General features: G+C 51.3%; 2 protein-coding genes across 8 annotated transcripts in view; both read right to left on the bottom strand.

Annotated features, from left to right (window-relative positions):
* Positions 1-2,321, bottom strand: part of VWCE (von Willebrand factor C and EGF domains) — a 112,866-nt gene extending 110,545 nt beyond the window's left edge. For all 7 annotated transcript variants that reach the window (XR_011386967.1, XR_011386988.1, XR_011386977.1 and 4 more), the window contains exon 1: positions 32-2,321. Coding sequence is in view for 1 of the 7 variants with exons in the window: in XM_002721055.5 (XP_002721101.3) it covers positions 32-141 (110 nt within the window). In the remaining 6 variants the exon portion in view is untranslated. The remainder of the gene's footprint in view (positions 1-31) is intronic.
* Positions 2,322-4,042: 1,721 nt separating this feature from the next.
* Positions 4,043-17,083, bottom strand: part of DDB1 (damage specific DNA binding protein 1) — a 34,262-nt gene continuing 21,221 nt past the window's right edge. The window contains exons 17-27 of the mRNA XM_002721023.5: positions 16,564-16,659; positions 16,351-16,462; positions 13,953-14,076; positions 13,505-13,669; positions 12,810-12,904; positions 8,453-8,623; positions 7,734-7,843; positions 7,288-7,457; positions 6,982-7,084; positions 5,359-5,482; positions 4,043-4,800 (exon numbers count right to left, since the gene is read on the bottom strand). Coding sequence (XP_002721069.1) covers positions 4,717-4,800; positions 5,359-5,482; positions 6,982-7,084; positions 7,288-7,457; positions 7,734-7,843; positions 8,453-8,623; positions 12,810-12,904; positions 13,505-13,669; positions 13,953-14,076; positions 16,351-16,462; positions 16,564-16,659 — 1,354 coding nt within the window. The 3' untranslated portion in view covers positions 4,043-4,716. The remainder of the gene's footprint in view (positions 4,801-5,358; positions 5,483-6,981; positions 7,085-7,287; positions 7,458-7,733; positions 7,844-8,452; positions 8,624-12,809; positions 12,905-13,504; positions 13,670-13,952; positions 14,077-16,350; positions 16,463-16,563; positions 16,660-17,083) is intronic.

The raw sequence follows: 17,083 nt of genomic DNA, 5'->3' as shown, positions 1-17,083 counted from the left end.
GGGGGGCCAGACAGGGGATCGGGGTGCTTACCTCTCGGCCGCGAAGTGGCCGGGTGGCTTCCTCCCCGTGTAGCCTCTGGCCAGGGCCCCCAGCAGCAGGAGCGCTACGCAGGCGGCCCGGAGCAGCAGTCCGGCCCACATGACCGGCAGCGGCGGGTCCCCGGCTCGGCTTGGCTCCGGCGCCGCGCGGGGGAGGGGGCTGCCGGCCCTCGCCCCTCCTCCTGGCGCCGCGGGGAGCGAACCAGCGATCCCCGAGCTGGCACGCGGAGCTGCAAGGGGGGCTGGGGACGGCGAGAGGAGGGGCTGGGGGCCGCTGTGGACTGCTAGAGGGGGGGTGTCTCCCGCACCTCCTAGTGAAACACACAAAAGACCGCGCCACCCGATCGGCTCCCCGAGGCGCAGAGCCCAGGGCAGGGGCAAAGATCAAGGACCCCTGAGGGCGGGGTTTCGCCCTTGGCCCACACCCCCTGCGCTGGCTTGGGAGTCGGCTTCCTGCGAAGGGCTGAAGGCGTCAGACCGTGGCGCGGGGAGGAAAGAGGCTCCGGGAAAGAGGCTAGCCGCGCCAGGGACCCCTGCGTTGTCAAGAGGTGAGAATCTTGGAAATGGGAACCCAGGACCCAGGGTCGTTGCGCGCTGGGCAAGTGTAGGCGGGTCCAGGAGGTCTGTGGGGATAGTTGGGCCAGGCTGAACGAAGTAGTCTTGAAGCCACAGGCTCTCCGGGTGGGGTGGGGGTGAGCAGGTGGGCGGCCTTCAGGCCACTGTTTGGCAAGGGGGGGTAGGGGAGGGAGTTGAAGGAGCAGCTAGGGTCATGGGCAGTGGGTGGAAATAGCTGCCCCAGGCTCCTTCGGAGATGCCTGTGCTGTGGAGTGGCGGCCGGGAAGTGATGAGCAAGTGAAGTGCGAATGGAAATCGGTTCATCCCGCTGGGAGAAAGCAAGCACCACCGCGAATTGCCAAGCCCAGACCCAGTGGGTCAAGCTTTTGCTTAACCATTTCCAGAGAAGAAACTCACTTCCGGTTAAAAAGCAGCCCAGTAAGGGCTGATTGTGGCTGAGCGGGGTTGCAGCTCAAGATGCAGCCTGCAAGACACGTATCCCATGGTGGCTGCTCCACTTCCCATCCAGCTCCCTGCTAATGCACCTGGACACAGCAGTGGATAATGGCCCAAGGGCTTGGGCCACCCACATGGGAGACCTGGAAGAAGCTCCTGGTTCCTGGCTTCAGCCTGGCAGCCCTGGCCTTTGCAGCCATTTGGGGAGTCAACCAGCGAATGGTAGATCTGTCTCTAAGTCTTTCAAATAAATAAATATTAAAAAAAAAAAAAGCAACCATCCCAGCACAGTTGAAAATATCTAGACTCCTTAGAAAGTGTCTACTTCCCAGATAACCACCCCTTTGGTTCTGCTTCTCAGCTCACCACCCTCAGCCTGTTGCTCAAGTCCGTAACATTGGTGACCACAAAGGAACCGAACTCTGGTCTCCTTCCTACAGACACTAACTTTTTACAGCATTGGCTTTTTTGGCAACCCCAGGATGCTGCTAGTTCATGACACATGGAGTCTGCAGCAAGGGAAACTCTGTTTCATGTTGTCGTTTTGATGTGGCTTTTGTGATTAAACACCCGTTGCTGAGCCAGTCTCCCTCCCTAAACCTGTGTCTGAGGTTTGCAGATGTTTTTAGGCCTGCGCCTCACCTTGCTGGTTTTTGACCCGTTCTCCAGTGTAGTGGGCCAGCTCTCAGCAAGCCGACCGCAAAGCATCTGGTGAGTGGGCAACTTTCCTGTTGAGGTGCATGGCTGAGGACCCTCTGTCCTCATTAAAAGTTGTACCCCTGGCCTCGCCCCTGCAACCACTGGACACTACTCAGCATCAAACAGAGGCTTCCTCTGGCCCTAGGAGCTACTCAGTCAACACATTTACACGGAAGTTTCTTTTCACACCCGAGCTGTCCTACCACACGCCATCTTCCTCCTGCCCCTCTCGAGTTCACCTCGGCCGTCCCCACCTCAGCTCTACACCTGAGGCGGCCCCACCCCTCCACCTCTCCCTGTAAATACATTCTCTGAGCAGTTTGCTCTGTATTTGTCAATGAGCAGCTGGAATAGTCCAGGTACAGCTCTGTGCTTAGAGAAGATCCACTCACCATAAGGAGGAAATCTGGATCCATCCTGCACAGTAAGCCCCTAGTGGTGACTCCAAACTTCTGACTGCCCCTGGCATTCCTCCATCTCCCCATGGAGGCCTTTAACCTGCTGGCGGTCCACTTGCCCCTTGTCAACAGTGTGCTCTGTCAGTTTGGTTCTTGTTTTCCTTGTCTTTTTGTTCGGCCCTAAGGCCCTCAGTTTGGACTCTGAGTCTCTGATTTCATACTGTTCACCCTCAAAGACTAGTTGGGCATATCCCTTCACTGGCAGCTCCTCCGTGTTCCTCTCCCACCTCTGTGGTTTGTGGCTTCTCAGTAAACAAAAGGGACCCTCCACCGAGGGCGGAGGATCCAAGTTGTTGTTGGCTGCACAGTGCCGGCCTCTGGCTTGTGACCCTTCCAAACGGTCATCTGATGAGTCAGTGTTTCTATTATTCTCCCAAAGGTCTGTCCGTGCGGAGGCCTGGAGTGCGGCTAGCTCATCAGCGCCTCCATGGAATGGGGCTGGCCCAGCTGGCCGCAGCTAAACTCCAAAGCCGACCTTTCACCCCGAGAGATTAATGGTTTTTAAGAGGGGGTGTGGGAGTGCGGCAGCAGAACGTCAGTCTCCAAAGGGTTGCTGGAATTCAATCCCGAGCGATTACACCCAAGATCGTTGGAAACAAGAAACAGCAAAACACTGCAACCCCTCCAAAGCTTCCAAAGTCAAGGCGGAAGCCACGGGTGAGAAATAACCTTTTACTCACTGCCTCTCAGACACGCTGCAGTTACAGCACTGACGGCTGCCAGAAGCGGCCCACCACATTCTTTTTGATCTTGGCACCTCAAGGTCACTCCTCCCACCTAGGATTAAATGTGAAAAAGAATCACGACCCAGAGACCGTTGCTTGCCCACCTCATTAGAGCTGGTCTCTGGCACCGGGCAGGCCTTTTCCAAACTCCAACCATGACTTTAAGAATTTAAATCACAGTGTTGAGTTTCAAGTTAAAAAGTGTGGTTTTTGAGATGCTGATTATTTTTTCTCTTAAGAGCCTTATCCCCCACCCTCAGAAGTCCCAGGAGAGGAGGGGAAAGAAGGGAAACAAAACACAACGAGGGTCTTCAGGGAAGGAAACCCACTCCAGAAGACCCCAAGCAGGATGCTCCCTTGCCCTCTTCCTTTTAAGCCAGCATCTCTCAAAACCACAGTTTGAACTTGAAACCACAATTTTCCTGACATCATATCAAAGGCTGGCCTTAAAGGAGCCAGCCAGTGTGTCTAGGATTGACCTTACTCCACTGTTGGGACAGAGCAGCCTTTTATTCCCCTTGGATGTCTGTTAAAAATGTGGGCTCCCGAGCTCTCTGAGCTGAAAGATGACAGGCACCGCTAGACACAAGGGTGAACCCCAAATGAGCCCTGCTCGTTATTTTCAAACCAAAGGGTCACTTGATGAGACCAAAGGAAATGAAATGAGACTCCAAAGGGCATGTGGCTATAGGAAGCTGGGAGGTGCATGAAGAGCTAGTTGGTAGCCAGGGAGCAGCGCCCAGGGGCCGGCTGGCTGCTGACTGCACACAGCTGGCTGTAAGACAAGGCCAGGAGTGCAGCCCAACAGTCTCCAGGCCGGCAGGTTACTAGCACAGGCCACTGAGAATCAAACGGTGACTCTCAAGTCAAGGGCGACTAAAAAGACAACTGAATTTTTGACACCCGTCATCCTTGGGATTCCCCCAGAAACAATCACATGACGGAGACACAGAGATGGCGCCTCACTACTCAAGAGGAGCTCGTCTAACAGCAAGGACAAGGGACCACAGTGGCTGCCAGAAAAGGGAAGCACTGCCGCAGGGTGCAGACAATGGGCAGGGCCCACCCAGGATGCTGGACAGAGGGAAGGAAAGCAGAAACAAAGATCTCTTTTGTCTTAGACTCTACTTTATTTGGTAAAACTCAGAAACTAACAATCAAGTCATAGCCCCCCACCTCCTTCTCTCTGAAGGAGGCAGCTCCCAGAGACAAAAGGGCTAGGGGCGTGGAGGTCACCCACCATCCATCTCCAGGTTTACACTCTGGCAGTCCCCGGTCTTGTGCTCAGGCCCCCAGACTTGATGCTCTCAGAGGCAACAGAAGAAAGTAAAAGGAAGCTCTCACTTCAAAGACCATGAAGCCCTCCTGACCCTCTTCCCCTACCCTCAACCTCCCCACACCCACATCTAAATAAAAACACAGTAGAGGACAATGCTGAGTGTGAGACACGCGCACACACACACACAGCTTCCTTCCAGCCAAAGAACCAAAAATCCCTCCCTGGAAGGATAACTGGCAACACCAGTGGTGGCCCAAGGTGCCGGCTGGAATCATGAGACTGGTAAAAATCCAGGGAGAAAATATTCCACCTTCAGCCCATTCCCAGGTCTCTGCTGAACCACTGGAATCCTCAGAAACCCATTTCCACACAGGTGAACCATGGCTGTGGGGCAGCTGGCTTAGGGACAGGCCTCCCGTGGGCAAGAAGACAATGGTGGGAAGAGGAGGGGGTCAGGAAGGCAAAGCCTTGGGAAGGGGTCAGGAAAGGGGACCTCTGCCCTTGGCTAATGGATCCGTGTCAGCTCCTCCACAACCTTGATCAGGTCATCTGCAGTGGCCTCTCGCTTCATGCCACTGCCATCGTCGTACTGCAAGAGAAGAGGGGGAGGCCTGTGAGGGCCAGGGCACTCTCGAAGCTGGGGAAGGGATGCCCCCCGGCCACCACCACCACCACAGCAAGGACAAACGACTGCCCAGAACCCCAGCCCCTGCCTTGGGGCCCAGGTCAACAAGGTCAACTGAGGCAAAGACTGCTCACAGGCCACCACCCAGCACACATTTCTCCCAGGTGGACCATCTTCAGCGAGCAACAAACCAAACTCTACAATTGTAGACAGCTCTCCTCTGGCTGGATGCGGACACTGCCTTCCACCTTTGAGCCTGGCCAGAGATTACAGATGTGCCCAAACATCCCCACACTGCTGAAGGACAGGGGTTAGTGTGGGGAGAGATCTTAGCACAAAGCCTGGGAGAGGGTGGGTACCAGGTGCCTCACCGACATCTCCCACCTTCCCATGAGGGAAGGACTACAAAGGGCCCCTTGACACCTCAGGTCTGAGTAGAGGTGCCCAGAGTTTCCACATCTCCTGGCATGCCATGCCCTACAGTGGATTCAAGTGGCCATGGCCAAACACTGCACAGCTCACCTGTAGGTTTGCCACAACCTCCTGCATCTTCGGGCGGCTGATATCCAAGAAACTCTCAATCAGGTCACCATCAATAAAGCCTGTGGCCGGCTCTGTCTTGCGTTCAGTGTGGAAGGATCTCCAGGTAGACAGGCAAGTTAAGGACAACAGGCTTATCTGGAAACACCCTGACTCCCAGTTATCCCCACCCTGAGCAAGAACACAGTCTAAAGTGATCATCCAGATCTGAATAGCAAGTAACAGCTTCAAGCAAAAAATCACATTGTTTCTTGAACATTTTTGGAGTTGGAAAAATCATAAATCCAATGGTTCTCAATTGGGATGACCTTTAAAATAATATTTAAGGGGGCTGGCGCTGTGGCGCAGCAGGTTAATTCCCTGGCCTGAGGCGCTGGCATCCCATATGGGCGCTGGTTAGAGTCCCGGCTGCTCCACTTCCGATCCAGCTCTCTGCTATGGCCTGGGAAAGCAGTGGAAGATAGCCCAAGACCTCGGGCCCCTGCACCCACATCACATGGGAGACCTGGAAGAAGCTCCTGGCTCCTGATCGGGGCAATTCCAGCCATTGCGGCCAACTAGGGTCTGAACCATCGGATGGAAGGCCTCTCCTCTGTGTAACTCTGACTTTCAAATAAATAAATAAATCTTTAAAAAAATAATGTTTTAGGGGCAGCTGTTTAGCCTATCTATTAAGATACCAATGAAGACAGCTGCATCTCACATCAGAGTACCTGGGTTCAATACCCAGCTTCATCTCCTGACTCCTACTAATGTATCTGAACAGACAGCAAATGATAGCCCAAGTGTTTGGATCCCTGCCACCAACCACGGGAGAACCACGTGGAGTTCTGGGCTCCTGGCTTTGGCTTGGCCCAACTGCAGCTGTTTGCAACCAGCCATTTGGGAAGTGAACCAGAGGATGGAAGATCTCTGTCACTGAGCTTTTCAAATAAATAAATCTTTTTAAAGTGGGGGGCAACCTCACTGCTGGGCACACAACAGAAGCCAGAGGCAAGAACTTAAATGTAGACCAAGGTAGACCAGATGATGCTGGGTACTAAGTACAGAGTAATTCACTATACTTTTCCCTCCCTCCCTCCTTTCTTCCCTCTCTACTACTGCTTATGCTTGAAATTTTCCACTTGCAAAAGTTTTTTTAAAAACCCCATACAGGAACCTAGTCAAAACATTTTGGACAGGGGCTGGTGCTGTGGCCCACTGGGTTAAAAAGTCCTGCCCTGTAGCCCCCAGCATCCCACATGGGTGCCGGTTCAAGTCTCGGCTGCTCCACTTCCAATCCAGCTCTCTCTGGTATGGCCTGGGAAAGCAGTGGACGATGGCCCAAGTCCTCGGGCCCCGACACCTACGTGGGAGACCTGGAGGAAGCTCCTGGCTCCTGGCCTTGGCCTGGCCCAGCCCCAGTCATTGCAGCCATTTGGGGAGTAAACCAGCAGATGGAAGACCTCTCTCTGTCACTATCACTCTAACTCCACCTTTCAAATAAAATGAATCTTTAAAAAAAAAAAATGTAGACACCTGTCCTCAGAGGCAGCCTAGGGTGATGTGGCTCTCTGCATGAGCCAGGATATGCTTCCTAGCAGGGGTACAGTTCTGCAAGGATATAAGGAGTGTTCAATCTTGCCCACGCTCTTGATGACTTTATTGAGTCGATTCTGCATGTCCAGCAGCAGGTTGTACCAGCTCTCTGACAGCGAGGTCACCAGCCCTGAAGCAGCAAGGAGGCAGTGAGCTGCAAAGCCCCAGAGCCCACAGCAAGTGTCCTCTGCCACGGGCAGCTCAGGTAAGCACCACAAGAACAGACCAGCCTGCCGCAGCCTCCTCTGCTACGCTGCTGGGTCTGGCCCACATGCTCTCCCCCTCCCAATGGTGTTCTCAGGTGGGAGCACACCCCGCAAGAGTTAGCCTTACCAATCATGCCGTTGACCGTGCCGAAAAGTACTGAGCCCTGTGTGGGAGTGGAAGTCTCGCCCAGGTTCTGCATGACCAGAGAGCCGTGGCAGAACACATTGACAAACTCGCCCAGGTGGAAGAGCCCAACCTCCTGAAGGTGCTGCCGCTCCTCGTCAGTAGTGGCGGCACTGAAAGACAGCGTGGCAAGGTCACTCCTGGTCTCCACTATGAGCCCTGACAGAGCACCGCATGCAGGGGACATGGCATGCTGAGTCCCTGAGAGCCCACACTCCTCAGCAGGGCAGCTGGTCTGCAGAGGCAGACTCGTGTAGCCTCTGAGACTGTCACGAAGAGCACTGTGAAAAACAAACACCTGCACCTGGCACAGAACCCAGTGTTCTCATCCCACATTAGAGCCCGGAGCTGCCACCCCCTCTCCACCGTTCCCACAGAGGGCCACTCACCTATCCTTCTGACACACAAACAAGTTAAAGGCATTCTCAGCTCCCAAGAAATTGTCATCATCCAAGATTTCCACAGCACTCATCCAGTTGGGATTAAAGTCTCGTGCAATCTTAAAACAGACAAGGTCCAACAAGAAAATGCAATCAGTAGTTTGCATGGAATCCAGTTCTGGCACTTGTCTTTTTGCCAGAAGTCGAGACTAGCCCTTCCCTCAGCAGATGTAGCCCTGTGTCACCTAGGGCTGGCACTGTGGCATAGTGGGTTAAGCCTGTGATGCCCGCTTCTCACATGAGCACCAGTTAGTGTGCTGGCTGCTCTACTTCTGAACCAGCTCCCTGCTAATGACCTGGGAAAGCAGTAAAACATGGCCCAAGTGGTTGGGCCCCTGCCACCCACATAGGAGACCCAGAAGAAGCTCTTGGCTCCTGGCTTCAGCCTGGTCCAGCCTTGGCCATTGCAGCTATCTGGGTAATGAACCAGCAGACGGAAGATCTCTGTAACTCTGCAAGTGAGTAAATAAATCTTTAAAAGAAAAAATAAAACCTGTCACCCTAGAGTCTCCCCTCTGGCCAACACAGGATTACAAGTGTGCAGACACAGCCTACCCAGCAATACAGGCTGGGGATCTCTGATAACACAGACTCGTGCCAAATGTATGCTCCAAGGAAAACTTGCAGGGATCTTGGCTTAGGCAAGACGTCTTCCCACCCTCTATTACCTCTTCAAAGTTTCCCTCCATGGGCTTGTAGGCAAGCAGCAGCACTGAGCGCATGAGGTCGCCAACCAGGATGAAGTCGCCCTTGGTCTTCAGGTACAGGGCCATGATGTTGTTGTAGTGATTGCACTCGGTGCGCAGCTCCTTTTCTGTCGTCCACTCATACAGCCGCACCTGGAAGGGTCCACTGTACTCTCAGCCTGAGGGCCCAGGGCTCTGGAAATGCCCACTGCCCAGGCCCAGCAATCCTCTACCACAGCACCACTTCCCGAAGGGCAATGAGTGGCACTGGAGCTGCAATTTTATTTGCACATGTATAAAATATGAAAAAGAGCCCAAACCAGGAATACACAGGCTTCCTTTCTATTGAAAGATTAGTCTTGTAAAGGAAACAGGAACGCAAGTATAATACTAGGGATAGGACAAAAGGTTGAAGTTTGCTAACTGAACTATAGAAATATCTCTGCAAAGAGAAGATTCACATCCGGTTTGCTAAGCAGAAAAGACTAACACTACATCCCAACAGGCTGCCTTTGTTGAAATTTCAAAACTCACGTATTCCCTACACTGTGAATCCAAGGGGTAGAGAGTCGTAAATGGAAAAGTCCAATAGAAATGCTGTCAAATAACTAAAGGGCTCTAAAGATCTAGATCCCATGTCCATTCTCTACTTCTCCCTAAGGAGGAAAAAGGAACCCCGCTCTTCCCCTTCCACGGCATTGCTTTTTCAACCATAACCACATCTCCCTAAGACAGAATGTGCTTTATAATCGACAGATGAAGAGATCCTCAGCACAGCCCAGTGCCAATGAAGACAACCTGTCTAAGTGGACAAGGCTTCTTGGCAGTTCCTAAAGGAGCCATATAACCATGACCTCTGTATATCCAGAAACTCCAGGACAGAACACATTAAGCATGATTTCTCAAGGTGTGTTCTAAGAACCCTAGCTCCGCAAATATACTCCAAGAGTCATCCATACTTACAATACTTCCATCAACAAAGTCAAGGGGACCTCCCAATCACCCTATTTTCAGGCAAGCCAGGCTCCCACACCTCCAACAGTGGGAGTAAGAGGGCCCCCCCAGAGCTCCATATGGTCACCTTCTCCCCTTCCCCCCCTTCAGGTTCCCCATCACCATCTCCTGTGGAGACAGTCAGGACCAAGGCACGGGGGAGGGAACCACCAAGGTCAGACACCATCAAAGGCCCATGATTCCCACTCTCTTCCTAAGATTCTAGATCTCTACTGTTTAATGAGGTAGCCAATAGCTACACATAGCTATGAAACACCTGAAATGTGCCTAGTCCCATTAGAAATGTGCTGAGTATAAAATACACACCAAATGTTGAAGTCTTATTATGAAAAAATATAAACTCATTTTTATATTGTTTACATGTTGAAATTATATATACTTGGCTAAATAAAAAACATGATTAAATTCCACCTGCATTTTACATTAATTACTGTGGCTACTGTTTGTAATCTAAAATTACAAACACAGTTTATAGAGAGTTCTACTGACAGCTACAGATGCGACATCTCCTGACCCAACTTCCATCCTCTCCTTCTCAACTCCAGTTAAAGCTGGAACACACAGCTTTAGTCATGGCACCCTTCTGGCCGGCCTGCTTCCTCCACCCTCTCACTGACTGAAGCAGCTCTTTCACAAGGAGACTATGGCTCTCTCAGTCTGGATGTTTTCTCTCATTGACTCTCATCCCACTGGGAATGGAGCTAAGACCGTCTTCCACGCTCCTCCCTGCTGGGTCCCTCCCTTCATCCCACACACCCTAGTTCTGAAGACTGAACCAAGATATACTACCAGGCCATCCCTTAAAGAAGTCGCTTAAACTCCCACCCCAACCCGTCTCTCCTCTCCTGCAACGTCTCTGCAGTTCTTGATGACTTGAATATTCACAAGGATCTTCCCAATAGCCTGATCTCTTACCTTTTCTTCCCTCGCCCTTCCCACTCACCCTGTTCTTTCTTATGATCACACACCAGAGCCTGACAATAAAAATGACCACACCAGCCCCTTCAGAACCTTGTGTCCTCACACCCCTAACCTCTCTCTCCGTTTAGAATCCTTACCTCACAAAACCTGACAGTTTACTGTCACAGGATCTACTTCTTTAGAGGCCTTTAGTTATTTGATAGCATTTCTACTGGACTTTTCCATTTACGATTCTCTACCCCTTGGGTTCACATCAAAAAGTGCGGGGAATATGTTGCGTTTTGAGATTTCAGAAAAGGCAGTTTGTTGGGATGCGGTCTTATTCTTTTCTAAATCTAGCTGCAGCTTTACCTGCAACTACATCCAGGATGACCAGTCTCTTTTTAAATATAAGACTACTAACTGAAAGATCTTCAACCCTAGGAATTGTGCATTTTCTTAATCCATTCTTCCAGTCCTAAGACAACGAATTCATCCCTTCTCCACAAGCCTTGGACACCAGCTCTTCCAGCTTCCCTCTTAGCTCTTTCAGAGATGATGCAACCAAAGAGGAGTTGCACATTGCTTCTACTGTCTGTTCCCTTCTCTGGCACACAAAACCAACACTGGGTGCCACATCCCACCTCCCTTCTGCTGTTCAAGAACATGTTGCCGTACGATTCTCCAGCCTACCTCTTCCTTTAACTTTGTACCTCTCTAATTCAGTAATCAAATTGTAATCTCCACAAGGATAACCACTGAAATAGTGTCCAAAATCAAACCTCTGGTTCCCTTCCATCCCTACTCCATTCAGTCTTCCCCGAATCAGTAAAGGTCAGCTCCAACCCGCCTGCTGTTCAGGCCAAAACCCTCTTCTCCTTACCCCCTGCCTTACACCTTTTCTTCACTCCATCACCACCTTCATAACACATGCAGAACGCACATACTCTTCACCATCTTCTCCACCACCGCCCTGGTCCCAGCAACCACTGGCTGCCTCGGGGAGAATGACAAAGCCTCCTCACTCATCTCGCTGCTTCCACCCTTGGTCCCTGACAGCCTTTCCAAAGAAGCAAAGCCATCTTCTCAAAATGTGAGTTCAAGCACATCAAACCCTTGCTCTAACTCTCCAGATGTTTCCATCGCTGTCACATTAACATCCTTCAACAGCCTACCAGGCTCCCCATGTCCTGGCGCCTGGCTGCCTCTCAGATTCACCCTCCACCTCCCACCAGCTTTCACTTCCCCCTTCTTGCATGTGCCTTCCCCAGACACAGGCAGCTCTCCCCTCCTTCCCTTAGGAAGCTGGTGGGATTTCGCTGTACTGGCAAGACCCTCCCAACCCTCTGACAGCAAAAGAACTCACCTCCCCTGCTCACCTGGAAGTACTCCAGCCCCGAGCCCCTTTTATTTGTCACCATCTCATGTCCTAAATATTTATTTAATTTGCTCGTAAGCCCCCCAAAGAGCAGCTCTTTGTCCATTTTGTTTACTACCAAACCCCAACTACAAAAATAGTGCCTGGCCATACAGTAAGCGTTCAACTAACAGTTTCTGAATGAACAAATGACTAACCTTTGATTAAAAATATTTAAGTAAGGGCCAGTATCATGGCTTAGCAGGTAAAGCCACTACCTGTGACACAGGGATCCCATATGAGCACTGGTTTGAATCCCAGCCACTCCATTTTCGATCCAGCGCCCTGCTAATGGACCTAAAAAAGCAGATGGCCCAAGTGCTTGAGTCCCTGCACCCACATGGGAGATCAGGAAAAAGCTCCTGGCTCCTGGCTTCAGTCTGGACCAGCCAAGGCCATTGTAGCCATTTGGGGAGTGAACCAACAGTTGGAAGATCTCTCGCTCTTTCAAATAAATTTAAAGAATTCTTTAAAAAAATTTAAGTAACATTTTCTTACTCTTGGCATCTTAAGTAGTTAGGATATACTGTGACGATCTAAGACATGGGGGCCAGGACACATCATTTCCCAAATTTAACTTACTACAGAACAATCTTTATTTCTATCAAAACATATTTCATATTAGATACATAAAATTTTTATCAATTATATCTCAATGAGAGGGAGTTGAGTCATGGCAGAAGCAGAATAGTTCACAGACAAGTATTTCAGTAAGGTATTTAGGACAATATGACTTGGCTCCTTTTGCTGCAAACGACATGGAATACTTTGCATGCAGAAGCCATGACTCTCACCTTTCTCAATCCCCAGACCACAGACTCAGACATACAGAGTTCCACATAACCAAGTCCAACGCCCAAGTCAACCTCAGCTCTCCACCCTCCGTACCCACCGCTTTGTTATCCTCCACATCAGACATATGCAGGCCTACCAAACACAAGGGAAATGTATTCTATGGAAAATGGTATATAATCTAAAGCAGAATATATGCAGGGGTACAGGCCTCACCGTGCTATTGATGCTGGCCAACAATTTGCCGTTAAATTCCACCATAGAGTACACAGCTCCTTTCACTTCCTTTTCAGCCACGGTCTGCAGTTTTCCTGGGGGAGAAAGACATTCTTGAGTCTCTTTTACAAGCCCACACTCTATCTAGTCAAAAGAATCATCTGCGGAGCCAGCGCTGTGGTTGCGCTTCTTGCTTTCCATAGTAGTGGCTTTTGGGGGAAAGGAATTAGAGCCAAAGGGGTCCCAGAGGATTTTTTTTAAGAGATTCATTTATTTATTTGAAAGGCAGAGTTACAGAGAGGCAGAGGTAGAGAGAGAGAGGTCTTCAATTTGCTGGTTTGCTCCTAGATGGCCACAACAGGCAGAGCTGTGCCAATCTGAAGCCAAGAGCCAGAAGCTTCCTCTGGGTCTCCCACGCAGAGGCAGGGGACCATGGACCCAGGCCATCTTCTGCTGCTTTCCCAGGCCATAGCAGAAAGCTGGATCGGAAGTGGAGCAGCCGGGACTCAAACCAGCACCCATGAGATGCTGGCACTGCAAGTGGCGGCTTTACCTACTATGCCACAGTGCCGGCATCCAGAATAGCTCTTCACAGCAACTAACCCAAGTTACTCTGCGTACCTGAGGTTCTGAAACTACAAAGTGCTTACTTTCCCAGCACTCACATCCCTGAGGGGCTGCAGACACCCACTTACCATCCGAATACTGGAAGACCACAATCCGCCCCTGCTTGGGCTCTGCCTCTTCAGGGTACACCATGGCTGTGCCCACGATGAAGTACGTGTTGGGATCTTTGCCCAACTTGCAGGAGACCAGGCTGAGGGCATATTCATTCTGCAGAAACTGGTGGGCATGAAGCACTAGATGGAGAGTAACAGAGATGACTGGGCTGATGCCTGCCCCACTGCTCCCTACACACACACACATACACAATCCTATACTTCTGTGTGGCCTGTGGCTCAGATAGTCAGAACACGTGCCACATGTTGTCCCTGCCTCCCTAGACGGTCCACCCCCCACCACCCTATGCTGAGGAGAGGGTACCCAACCCTCTAGCCTCCTTCCTTCCCTTCTACGATGATCTGCCAACGCAGCAGCCTAGTTTAGGGAGGGTGTAGGGTAAATGATAGAGTCCGTCCGCACCTTCAAAGGTATGCTGGTCAATGATCAGGAGGTTGTGCACCTCCACCTCTTCTCCAAAGGAGGTCTCATGGGGTGCCGTGCTGCTGGAGAAGAGCTTGCTGGAGCTGACGCTGCTGGACAGGGCCTGCGAGCACAGAGAAGACACTGCAGCCCCCTCCAAAGCAGACCAAGCAGGGGATCAGCGTGGTCCAGCACAGGGCAGGGCCTGCTCAAGGAGAAGGCTGATGGCGGCAGTGCAAGGGGAGCCTGAGGAGCAGACCCGAGCACAAGGAGACAGTTTACGGATGCACCAGCCCAAACCCTCCAAGAACCAACTCTAACAATGATACCACAAGTCTATCAAAAGAGTAGGAGGAACTTCTATTCTGGACCTCTTTTTTTTTTTTTTTTTTTCTTTTCTTTTTTTGACAGGCAGAGTGGACAGTGAGAGAGAGAGACAGAGAGAAAGGTCTTCCTTTGCCGTTGGTTCACCCTCCAATGGCCGCCGCGGCCGGCGCACCGTGCTGATCCGATGGCAGGAGCCAGGAGCCAGGTGCTTTTCCTGGTCTCCCATGGGGTGCAGGGCCCAAGCACCTGGGCCATCCTCCACTGCACTCCCTGGCCACAGCAGAGGGCTGGCCTGGAAGAGGGGCAACCGGGACAGAATCCGGCGCCCCGACCGGGACTAGAACCCGGTGTGCCGGCGCCGCTAGGCGGAGGATTAGCCTAGTGAGCCGCGGCGCCGGCCTTATTCTGGACCTCTTGCATATGAGCAGGAGCCAGAAAGGAGAGGACACGTGGAAGAAAACAATCAGCTGTTGGTACAGATTGAACAGGACGTGGCTCCCCAGACAGGCTGAGGACGAACACTTGATCTACTGTTTACTGTAATCTACTGATTACACTGTTTGAGAGGTGGGCCTAGAGACGTCTTTAGGTCACTGAGGGGCTTGCCCTCAGGTGAAGGCAGTTCTTGACAGAGGGCTGGTTACAGAAGCTAACCGTGATGCCGGTGCCGCGGCTCAATAGGCTAATCCTCCACCTAGCGGTGCCGGCACACCGGGTTCTAGTCCCAGTCGGGGCACCGGATTCTGTCCCGGTTGCCCCTCTTCCAGGCCAGCTCTCTGCTGTGGCCCAGGAAGGCAGTGGAGGATGGCCCAAGTGCTTGAGCCCTGCACCCCATGGGAGACCAGGAGAAGTACCTGGCTCCTGGCTTCAGATCAGCGCGGTGCGCCACGGCTGCGCGCCATCCGTGGCGGCCATTGGAGGGTGAACCAACGGCAAAAAGGAAGACCTTTCTCTCTGTCTCTCTCTATCCTCTCTGTCAAAAAAAAAAAAAAAAAAAAAAAAAAAGAAGCTAACCGTGCTTCCTGTCTCCAGCACATGCCACAGCGGGGCCACCCAATCCTGAACCGTGAGCTCCAAAATCTAAGCTGAAGTGAACCTTCTCCTTCCCAAGAAGCTCCTCAAGTATTTCCGAGTAACATAAAGTGGACCGACAGTGATTGTCTCTACTGAGCTGAGTATGTAGCCTCATCTTGCAGAGAAAACTCAAGTTAGACTTGCCCACATAGCAAGTAACTCAAAGCAAGTTCTATGAGACTCCAAATCCCATGCTCTTACCTAAACACTGCACTGTCCAAACTATACACACCCTACAAAGCACCCAAACCGGTGATGATAGAAAGAAATTACTCATGCTGCAAGGCCATCTACTGACAACCACAGCAATGGCTCCTGTTCTCTATGCTTGCTTTTGGGCCACAAGGGTACAGCTGAGTACTTGCCCCTGAGACCACGATAAGGGAAGAATTCTGAAATGTCTGAAATTTACAAACAGGCCAGAGGATGAAGGGAAGGAAAAGATAAGAGTGGTTTGTTTTATATTGACAGTTTCAGGTTAAAGCAATAAAGAAAGGAAAAAAAGGCCCCCTCCACATTCCCTTCCTCTGTGCCGAACAGCAGCCATCAGGGTACCAGCATGACTGCTTGCAGCCACAGGCGAGCAGCAGTGAGTGCTTTCCAGACACTTCTCCCTGTGACTCTCCTATATCAGGACTCCGCCTCTCTGCTGCCCCGCCCCTCTTGTCTGTGGCTGGTGCATATTCAATGGGATGTGTGCTTTCTGCTCCCAAAAGCTTTCTTCAAAGGTACCCTCAGCTCCTTACATTTGGCAGACAATTTCCAACTGCTATCTGGCCACACTGCTGGTGGCTCAGGGCATCTGTCCCAGGACCAGTCCTTTCATTCTGGCCAGCATCTACAAAAGCTCAATAAACCTTTTTAGTGCAGAGATCTCAGTCTTCAAACCTTTGACATAACGATAGTATGGACTGCAAAGCCAAAAACTTCCTGATACTTTACAGAAAGCTTGCCAGGCCCCGCTCTAACCCCATCTTTGTGTGTCTACTGCCCTCACCTGAGTGCTGGCACTGGGCCTCAGAGCAGTGGTCCCCCCACTGGTGTCTTGGACTTCAATGCGGCTGGAGAGGACCCCAAAGCACTGAGACACTTCCTGATAGCAGATCTTCCTGCAGAACAGTTATGGAACAGTGCCATGAGAAAAAGTCGGGGCACCCTACACCAACTCCCACAGCCCCACCCTCTGCAGCTCCCCTGGCCTGGCCCTTACCTGGGAGACTCATATAGGGGAACTGTGCGAATGTGCAGCTTCTGGATCTCGTCAATGGTGCCAATAGTGAGGGTGCTGTTGTTGGCCAGTGCCAGGCTGGAAAGAAGGGTCTGGGTTTAGATTGAGTAGACCCAAGGAAGGAAAGGATTCTACAAGGAAACTCCACAGGGAGAAGAAAAACAAGGCAGAATTACACCAGCTTACTCTGGAGCACTGGTTCTCAACTTGACTGTATGCTAAAAATCACCTGGGGACATTTAAACAACTCTAATGCCTGGTCTCATGCATAAGACATTCTTATTTAATTGGTCTGAGGGGACCTGAAATGAATTTTTAACAGCCTTCCACTTAATATTAATGTGCAGCCAAGGCTAAAAATCAAAATATCATTGCTCTAGGCTGGTGATTCTCAAACTGCTGCATCCATCATTTAGCAAGGGCTTGCTAAACTACATACTGGGCCCCACCCCCAGAGTTCCTCATTCACAGATCCTGGCCAGGGCTGGAGGATTTGCATGTG

This window comes from Oryctolagus cuniculus, chromosome 1 (assembly GCF_964237555.1).
Source record: "Oryctolagus cuniculus chromosome 1, mOryCun1.1, whole genome shotgun sequence".
NCBI classification, from domain to species: Eukaryota; Metazoa; Chordata; class Mammalia; order Lagomorpha; family Leporidae; genus Oryctolagus; species Oryctolagus cuniculus.
The sequence above is the reverse complement of the archived record's forward strand: the minus strand, read 5'-3'. Positions and strand labels throughout refer to the sequence as shown.